The sequence below is a fragment of the Orycteropus afer genome, unplaced genomic scaffold, assembly GCF_000298275.1.
Source record: "Orycteropus afer afer isolate SDZICR_OR568_19922 unplaced genomic scaffold, OryAfe1.0 scaffold00136, whole genome shotgun sequence".
NCBI lineage: Eukaryota > Metazoa > Chordata > Mammalia > Tubulidentata > Orycteropodidae > Orycteropus > Orycteropus afer.
Window position 1 is genome coordinate 7111902 of NW_006921723.1, and position 9453 is coordinate 7121354.

A 9453-nucleotide genomic window follows, 5' to 3' on the forward strand; every position below is an offset into this window, starting at 1 on the left:
GGAGGAAGTGCAGCCAGAATCCTCCTTGGAAGCAAGAATGGCCAGACTTTGTCTCACCTACTTTGGTCATGTTGTCAGAAGGGACCATTTCTTGGAGAAGGATGTCATGCTTGGTAGGGTGGAGGGTCGACGAAAGAGGGGGAGGCCTTCAATGAGATGGTTTGACATGGTGGCTGCGATGATGGGCTCAAGGATAGCAGGGATCATGGAGCTGGCGCGGGATCGGGCAGTGTTTCGCTCTGCTGTGCATGGGGTCGCTATGAGTCGGAAACAACTCAACAGCACCTAACAACAACAACCCTAGAACCACACTCTGAATTTGGACTTCCAGCCTCCAGAGGAAAATAAATTTCTGTTTTTTAAGAACTCCTATTTGGGACATCAAGCTCAATTGGCATGACATACTGCACAAAATATTGTTCCACCTACTACTTTGGTGAGTAGTGACTGGGATCTTAAAAGCTTGCAAGCAGCCATCTAAATGCAACGATGGGTCTCTCCTCGTCCAGAGCAAAGAAGAATGAAGAAAAACAAACATTCGTAGAAACAATTAGTCCTCACATCTGGTACACCATGCAATTTTCAGCCTATACGACTATGAGACTAGAAGAACTAGATGGTGCCTGGCTACCACTGTCAACCACTTGGAGGAGGATCTAGTAGGAGATCCGGGATAGAGAGGGAGAATAATGTGGAACATAACTCAAAATCATTTGGAAAAAAAAAGGGGGGGGGGTACCAGGTTTGCTGGTCTGATGGCACCTGATAGAACCACTGAGACCATGGCCCCTAGTTGCCCTTCAGGTCTGGAACTGAACACACACCTGTGGCTTCCAGCCAAACAACAGATAGGCATAGGAGTTGAACATGTACCTGAGGTAGAGACACTCCTTGGAGAGGACAAGCATGGGAGAGAGAAGGGCTGCCTATGCACAGGGAGACAGCTCGGGGGGCAGGAGTGCATGAAGGGATGGACACAGGGAAGAGGTAACTATCAGGAGGAAGTGGGAGGGGAGCTGTTGCATTGGGGTAAATTGTAGTCAATGTCATGAGACAATGTATATGTGAACTGCTGTATGGAAAGTGAATTTGCTCTGTAAACTTTCACCCAAATCACAATCTAAAAAAAAAGAACCCCTATTTGTGGTACTTCTGTCCCAGTAGCCTTAGGAGACTAAGACACAGTGCACAGGCCTTGATCCCACATGGCCCGGCTTCTCATCCTCTGAGACCCCTGTAAGAGGCCTCACTGCCCCCTCAATAGACAGGGAGCTGAGGGACAGTGAGGGGTAGTGCCTGACACTGTACATCCCAGAATGTCCACCTGACCCCAAAGCCACACTCGCTCCCCACCAGCCCTACTCACTTTAGACACAAGCCCCATCATGCAGGGCCACATGGGCAGAGCAAGAGATAGCTCTGAGCAGAGGGACAAGCTAGAGCAGAATGGGTGTGGAAGAGAGTGGGTCACTCAGGGAACATGGAGGAGGGGACAGCAAGGGGGGATGCAGCATCCTTGACCCCAAGGTGAAGGCTTGGACAACAAGTGTATCACACTCACAAAGGAGGGGATGGTGGCAGTGAAACCAGACTAAACCGCTCTGGCCGCACCCACTTCATCCGGCAGAATGCTCCCTGCCCACTGAGGCCTCAGCCTCCCAGGGCCTCACCAGCCCCTGGGTTATTGTACAAGCTGGGTGAAGGGGGCACCAGCTGCAGAAGGTGACCGCAAGTCAGGCTTCCTGACCCAACCAAAGCCTCAAAGCAGATGAGGCAAGGGCAATCTGTTTGTGAAGGCTCCTGCCCTGCTGGGGAGAGGTCAACAGGAAGAGCATTCCAGAGACAGGCCAGAGAGGCCCGGAGCGCAGGCCTGCCCAGGCCTGCCCTGATTTAGGGACGAGGGTGGTCTCTATGGAGGCAAATTCCAGGAGCAGGTTTGGCTCCTCTGCCAGAGTCCCACTGTCGGGAAAGGGCATGTGGCGTCGCAGGAAAGGTCAGGCACCTTGGAGCACAACAGGCCTTGCTTCTCTATGTGCAGAGAGCTCTGCGTTTGTCTCCTCAGCCATGAGGCGAGGCACAGCCCTGCCCCCACTTCCCTGTGCTCCAATCTAGAGGCTCCCTAGGAGGGGCAGGGAGGTAGTTGTCATAGGCTACCCCTTCCCCAATTTCTCCATCCTGGCTCCAGCAGGTCACAGCACTTCCTGTGGCCCCACAGCCCCTGCACCTACACCTATGTGACCTCCTTACAAGCCCACATGCCCAAGCCCCCCACCTGGGCATGTCCCTCAGACCCTGGGCCTTTGCCCATGCACCAGTGATACTCTAAGAAAGAAAGACCATTTCCTCTTTCCCTATGGCTTCTGAAGGCCATGCTCATCATGGCTGCCCTGCACACACACACACACCCTGCACATGCCTGCCTGCTCAGCTTCCAAACATCCCATCCCAAACAGAGGCTGCTCTACTTTCAGGGAGTTCATCCAGAAGCCTGAGCCTGGGATCACTGCAGAGTGAGGGCTCTGAAGGAAAAGAGCAAAGGCTGCCTGTCAGGGGTGGGGTCCAGGGTCTGCCAGGAACACCTGGATGTGATCAGCAACCGCGGCCTGGCAACCTTCATGGCCACCTGGAGCACCATTTCTGACCCTGCAGTCTGGGTTAGCCAGCGGTGCACAGACCCCTGGGTGGGTCGGAAGGGCTCTGCTGTTGACTCTTCCAGCCCCACAGAATCAGCCAAGGCCTGAGGTAGAGGGAAGGACTTCCAAAAGTCTGCCTCCTAATAAGGAGGGTGAGAAGGGAGAGACGATGCATTTCTGGAGTGCCTCCTGGTTTGATCATCAATTCCCCAATGCCTCTGGGAGAGGTCATGACCCACCCCCGCCCCCCACCACCACCATAGTGGTCTGCACAAGGTCACCTGCTAATGAAAAGCAGAGCTTCTGTGAAGACCAGGCCCTTCTGCCTCCCTAGCACTGCAGGACTCTGCACCCTGGAGGGCTGGCAGAGGATGTGGGGACCCAGTTCTTCCAGTGCCACAGCAATGACTTTAGGTCCTTGGGCTGGGGGTTCTGGAGTGAGAACACGGGAAGATGCCTGGGGCAGGGGATTAGAGCAGACCCAGGGGTCTCATCACCAGGGATGAGCGGCTCCTCTGCCTGGGTCCCACCCTGGGGGGCCAGCCCCTGCCTGCACTCCTCCAGGCCTCATTTCTGACCCCACCCCCACCCCCAGCCCACAGCACTGAGACTAGGTAGTCTCCTCCATCCCACCTTGCGCTGTGTCCCGACCGGGGTGGGGAGTGGGGGTGGGTGGCGACCTTTATGGATTCCATACTGCACGTACACACACACAGACACAAACACCACACACTTCTCAGCCCTCTGGCATTAGACGCCATGCCAGTGGTGCCCCAGCAAGAGTCTAGAGGGTGGGAGGAGAGAGCAGCTGGGGTACATACTCCCCAATCCCTCCCTGAGCTCCTAGACACAGCCCCGGCACCCTTGTCTCCAGCTGTAGTCCCCTATCCCCAGATCCAGGGAGCTGGATTTTCCTTGTCCTTAGCCCTGGGGTGCAAAGTGGTCCCCTGTTACCACCTACCCCTACCCCATATGCCTTTGTAAATACCCTCTCCCCAGACCCCTATCCTTGAAGAGACCTGTTTCCTGTCTCTGCTGCTGGCAGACACACCATTAAGAGAGAATCAGAGTTTGGGTAAGAGCCAGACATTTTAAAGGGCGCGTAAATCTTAGCCACTGGAACTCACGAATGTGTTTGCCCACTGACCCCCAAGCCCAGGACCGTGTCAGGCAGGATGGCATGGAGTTCTCAAAGCGGGGTCCCCATTCACTGTTAGAAATGCAAACCACCCAACCACCCCAGAACCTGCAGGGGTGGCCTCATACCTGGTTTTAAGGAGCCCCAGAGTTCTAACACATGCCTACTTTAGCACAGTCCCTCAGCTCCACACAGACAACTAATAGGATGGGCAGGGAGCTTCACTGCTCACACCTCAGTTACCTCCTCTGTAAAATGGGGAGATAACACTGCCCTCACCAGGCTGGTGTGAGAGTCAGTGAGCTAGGAGAGCAGGGCTCCTGACAACCCGGCAGTGTCAGCTGGCACTCTCCCCAGTGCTGTGGCTGCGTCAGGGAATCAGCCGTGTATCCTTCCAGGAAAAAAAGTCAGGCCCAAACGAACTTCCATAGATGCTCCATCATTCTTACCCCGTGCTTTTGCCCACACCTATGCCTGTAGTGTAATTATCTGCTATGAGACCCAAAGCCAACACCTACCTCACTCTCTTACCGTAAAGAGTGGGCAGAAGAGGAGGGGGCCAGTAGGGAGTGGTGCTAGAGGTCTGGAGCTTCCTGGCTGCAGAGTTTCCTCAACTCTGAAATAGCCCTACGCTGCAGGGGCCGTTGCTGCAGGACCCCACCCTCCTTTGAGGGTGGAAGTGACCTGGTGATTATCAGCACAGGTTGGAGCAGACAGCCCAGTCTGCAGCCTGGCCCGTTCTCCATCCTCATTTCAGCCTCTGTACACTGGGGTGATCCCACCATACACCCAAGGGCTCTTGCATACCTGAAATGAGATCTGGCCTGTCAGGAACGTGGCACAGGTCTGGCTCAAAGAACATCTCAGCATTTTTAGTCCCTACATCCCTGTCCAAAGTGCTGGCCATGCTCTCAGGGCTGGCTCAGCCCAACACATACAATGTCAGAGCTGGGCAGTGGTCTGGCCACCAGGCAGAAGGTGGGGAAAACAGCCCACATAGGCCTTGAGAATATCAGAGCTTGTCAGGAAACCTGGGTGGGACTGGTGTTCTCCTCTGAGCACCTCCTTTTCCTTCCTACCCCTTCCTCAAACCTCGATGTGGGCTGCTGCTAGAAAGTGCTGTTGACAACACTGAAGGTGCCAATCACAACCTCTCACCCACCCCACTTTGGTTCACAGAGAAGCCCTTCTGCACCATTCACTGCCTCATTCTCCTATCCCCACCCCCAGAGGCTCCATTGTGATGCTCGTCCCAGCCCCACATCTCTGAGAGCCCTCTAGGGCCACCATGGTCAACATGGGCCACAGAGAGCCAGCATGCTGCCCACAAGGCCAGCCACCTTCCCAGGCACAACAAGTCCTCTGCAAAAATGGTTCCAGGCCCTGCCTCAGGCCAGCAGTCTGTGGTAGAGCTCCAGCCCCTCAGACAGACAACAATGGCAGCTTTTCCATCTGGAAGGGTGGAGGGGAAGAGCAGCTGTGGCGACAGAGGGCGGTTGGCTGAGAACAGAACAAAGAGAAAATCGACAGACCCCGGAGGAGGACCAACAGAGACAAGATTAAAACTCACAGATCACTGGTAAAATGGAGCAGACGGGCCTATCTGGCCCTTGCAGTGGGAAGGAGACGCAGTTCCCATACCCCATCCCAGCTGTCAGACTATCTGCTCCCCAGTAGACTGGGCTCATGGGGCATGGAGTTGTGGACCAAGGGGCACACAGGAAGTATCCCTCAAGGGTAGCCAATTACCCAGGACCCTAATGACAAGCACATCAGGATTTGAACCTGAGGATAGATGGCCAAACCAGGGCTTGAGGGCAACTGGCCTCATACAGGTGAGAACCCGCATAAGGAGACCTTGTCCATGGGGTGGGCTGACGCAGGAGAAGGCCTCCCTCTCCTTTCCTTTAAAGGCTCATTAGTACCTACCCAGCTCCCTTGGACAGGCTTCCCTGGCCATGAATCAGTGAGCAGGTGGGAAAATGTCAGGCTCTGGGGTGGGTGGGCCACGTTCTGGCCCTGAGATGCTGTCACCTGAGCAGGACACCCTTGGACCTGCAGGCCCCTCCACTGGACAATGAGATAATACCTGCCACATCAGGTGTACAGGGCCTGGCACAGAGCAGCCAGCAGTGGATGTACATTCCTCCGGATGCCTTGACAGCCACGCCCACAGCACACTTCAGCCCCCACAGCACAGCCTCAGGCCCCACGAGAGGCAGGACATGGAGCCCTACATGCTGTGAAACTCTGAGGCCACAAAGGGGAAGCACAGCATAGCAGTCACAGCCTAATTCCGTGAGGGGTGGGGTTTCCTAAGGGGAGGTGGGGCTCAGCACCAGGGAGTGGGGCCGTCTCAGGCCTGAGGGCCTTTCCAAAGAGGTACTTGCAAGATTGGACTTGAGCCAGGGGGCCCTCCTGCCCTGGACGATGGGTGCAGTACAACTACCTATTCTGAAGATGAGCCCTTTTTGCAGCCCAGCTACCCAGAGGTGAGTCCAACCCCAGGGAGTGCTGTGAGTCTGCTCTGAACCACAGAGCCTCGGGCCTCGAGCCGGCTGGAGCCAGTTTACGGGGACATCTGTCTCCCTGTTGCTGGGCACTGCTCCCAGCAGTCTCAGACTGCCCTGCATGTGGTCAGCAGTTGTTCCAAGTCCCAGGAAGGAAAGACAAGCCATTCTTCCGCGACAGCAGAAATTCACTTTGAAAGCAAAAAAAAAAAGCCACCCCCAGAAGAACCACAGCCAGTCAGTGGGAGCTGAATGGCAGGCTATGCGCATGGCCCCAACAGATCCCAAAAGGCCACAGAGCACCTAGGGCTGTGAGTCAGGGGGCTCTACCCACAGCACCCCTTCCTTACACTCAGTCAGGCGGGAGGTGTTGAAACTTGGCTGCCAACAGTTCAGGAACCATGGCTAAAGGGGTGCAGCATCCCTGTGCCCAACCCTGCCAGCTGGCCAGATTTCCCCAAAGAGGATGGTAGCAGGAGGAGAGGACTAGCCAGGACAAGGACCCTCACTGTCCTCTGGTCCCCTCCCCTGCCCAATAACAAAACCTGCCCCTCTTGGAGCCCACTGATGACCACTCCCTTTCTGCTCAGCAGAATAAGTTGCTGGCTGGTATCCTTGTCATCATAACCCAGCAGAGAACCCAGAGCCCTCATCCCTGCAACCAGCCAGCCAGACCAGGCCTGCTGCAGCCCCACTGTGTGTTGGCACATGCCAGGTTAAGAGACAAAAAGATTTTGGACAACGACCCATAGCCCTCCGGGAGCTCAGATTCACATGTGTGTCTGTAGTGTAGTTTGAGAATGGCAGACCCGGTGGCTGAGCCCCGGGGCAAGGAATGGGGGCCCAGGCCCCAGAGAAGGGGACATGATGATGGGAAGAGGTACTGTGGAGGAGGAGAGTCTGAGCACTGAGTGGAGGCAGAGCAACAAGCAATGATCCTATGGACCCCCATGGCGTGGGTCATCTAATCCACCTACACTGGTTCAAACACTGTCCTACCAGCTCACAGGCAGAGCGCAGGGAAAGGGGCTTTGGGCTCCACTCTCTGAGAGTTCAGGAAGCCCAAGGGAGTGGAGAGGGGCCCAGGAAGGGTGGTGGCAATACCAACAAGCGTGCCAGGGTCAGAAGCCCCCTCTGAAGGGCAGAGACATCTACCTGCATCCACTGTGCAGTTGTCCACCCCCTGGAACCAATGCCCTGGAACACCTTGGTGCCTTCAGTACTGGACATCTTTGGCCATCCATCTGGAGAGCAGGGCTGGTGAGCAGCCAAACCCCCTCCTACAACCCATCTGTAGCTGCAGGGACACCTGGAGTAACTCAAGTGTTCCCAGGAAAGAGGAGTGTGTAGCTGAGAGTTGGGACCTAGGCTATTCATGTTTCTGGATGCAAATTCCCCAACCCAGAGCCACAGCTTCTGTGGAAAGGAGACCTTCCTGCTTGAGTACAACAAAGACCACAGTGGGGATCTAGGAGTGTAGGCCTGCTACTGTCCCCAGCTCCACCTGGAGGCCCTTCCTCTCTCTGTCCCTTCTCTGACCCCAGAGACCTAGCAGCTGCAGCTCCATCCTTGGAGACCAGGTGTGCACCTGGGGGGCCTTCAGCGCCGGGTCTTTGGGGGAGCACTGGATGGGAGGAGGTCAGCAAACACCTTTTGCTGCTCTGGAAAGGGTAGCCAGACAGGCAATCAGCCATGAGGTCTGAGCCAGAACCAGCCTGCTCTCCCTGCGCTGACAAGGGCAGCCCACCTGCCCCCCACTGCAGTACCACTTTGTCTCCAAACCTCTCCAAGCTCTGCAGGCCTAGACTCAGCACCCTGCAGGAACCATGGAGGTGGGGGCCACCACTAGATGTCCCCCCTCTGCATCAGCTGACTTCAGCACCAGTTTCCTTTGAGGCCAACACAGGACTGATTTGCTGTTAAAGAGAGACCGCTGAACGGCTGGTTGAGGAATCATCTTTCAAAATTAAATTCATCTCACTCACTCCCTGACCCTCTCTTCCTGCCATTCTGGTACTAAATTCCTTCTCCCCAGTGTCTCTCCAGCAGCCCACAAGACACGTGTTTAGTTAACACTGAAACCAACTCTATGCAGCCCCCTGAGGTCTGTGCACACACACCCCTTCCCTGCGCACACCCCACCCGGCCCCTAGATCAGACCCCAGGATCCAGGCTTTGGAAAAAGTGGGGCCATGCTGCTTACTTTCCCCCCTCCAAGCTAAACCTGCCGGCGAGGGCCCAAACTCCTCCAATTCTTTTCGAAAGTACAGCATCTGCCTCGGCGTGCAAATCACGTAGAAGGTTCAGGTTCGCACTGCAGCCGGGAGCGCACGGAGAAGAGGAAGGGGAGGAGGCTAGGTGCCTCGCCGCTGGGGCCTCCCCACAACCCAAGCCTGGAACTCTGCCGCGGCCACCCCCTCCACAGTTAAGGCAAAAGGTCGATTGTTCTCGGTGCCCGAACGACAAAGCCTCCGGAGCGCCCGCTACTCACATGCTGGGCTGCAGCCGGGGCAGGCGCGGCGGCGCGCCGGCGGCCAGGGCGGGGAGTAGCAGCACGAGGGTCAGGGCCACTGCGCGCCCCGCCGCTCGCTCAGGTGTCCTCGCCTTCAGGAGGAAAGTCATTGTGCCGCAGCCTCGCGCCGAATCCCCCTATCCGGGCCCAGTTCAAAGGCAATCCCGGCGGCCCTTCGGAGCCACCTTCACTTGAGTCATGGCCGGAGAGGGCACACTGAACACAGCCACAGGTGCCTGGGGCCCAAGGGCCACTGCAGGTGTGGAGGCTCAGCTGCCCGCCTCGCCTGGAGGGGCTGCACAGAGACCTGAGCGCCAGGTCCGCCCGCCAGACACTCGACGCCGAGCCCGCGCTCCCGCCGCAGCAGTAACCCAGTGTACGCGGAGACACGCTCCCGGATGCCGGCCCACCCCAGGCACGCCCCCTGACTCGCCCTCCGCCAGCCGAGGTCCCCCCCGACTGGCCCCGCTCCCAGCCCCCCAGCCCCTCCCGACCCCAGCACACCTCTGATCCCGCCCCGACCCCTCGCCCCAGCCTTTCCGGCCCCGGCTCGCCCCGACCCCGCCCAGCTTTGGCTAGACCCAGGCCCTGCTCCGCCCCAGGCACGCTCCCGGTCCCGCCCCCTCAGCATCCTCCCTGGCCCCGCCCCACCATGGGCAC

The 9453-nt window shown here is 57.2% G+C and overlaps 1 protein-coding gene across 1 annotated transcript in view; it reads right to left on the minus strand.

Annotated features, from left to right (window-relative positions):
- The window catches only part of MEGF6 (multiple EGF like domains 6), a 140987-nt gene extending 132084 nt beyond the window's left edge, over positions 1-8903 (minus strand). Inside the window, exon 1 of the mRNA XM_007945523.1 lies at positions 8773-8903. Coding sequence (XP_007943714.1) covers positions 8773-8903 — 131 coding nt within the window. The remainder of the gene's footprint in view (positions 1-8772) is intronic.
- Between the last annotated feature and the right edge of the window lie 550 nt (positions 8904-9453).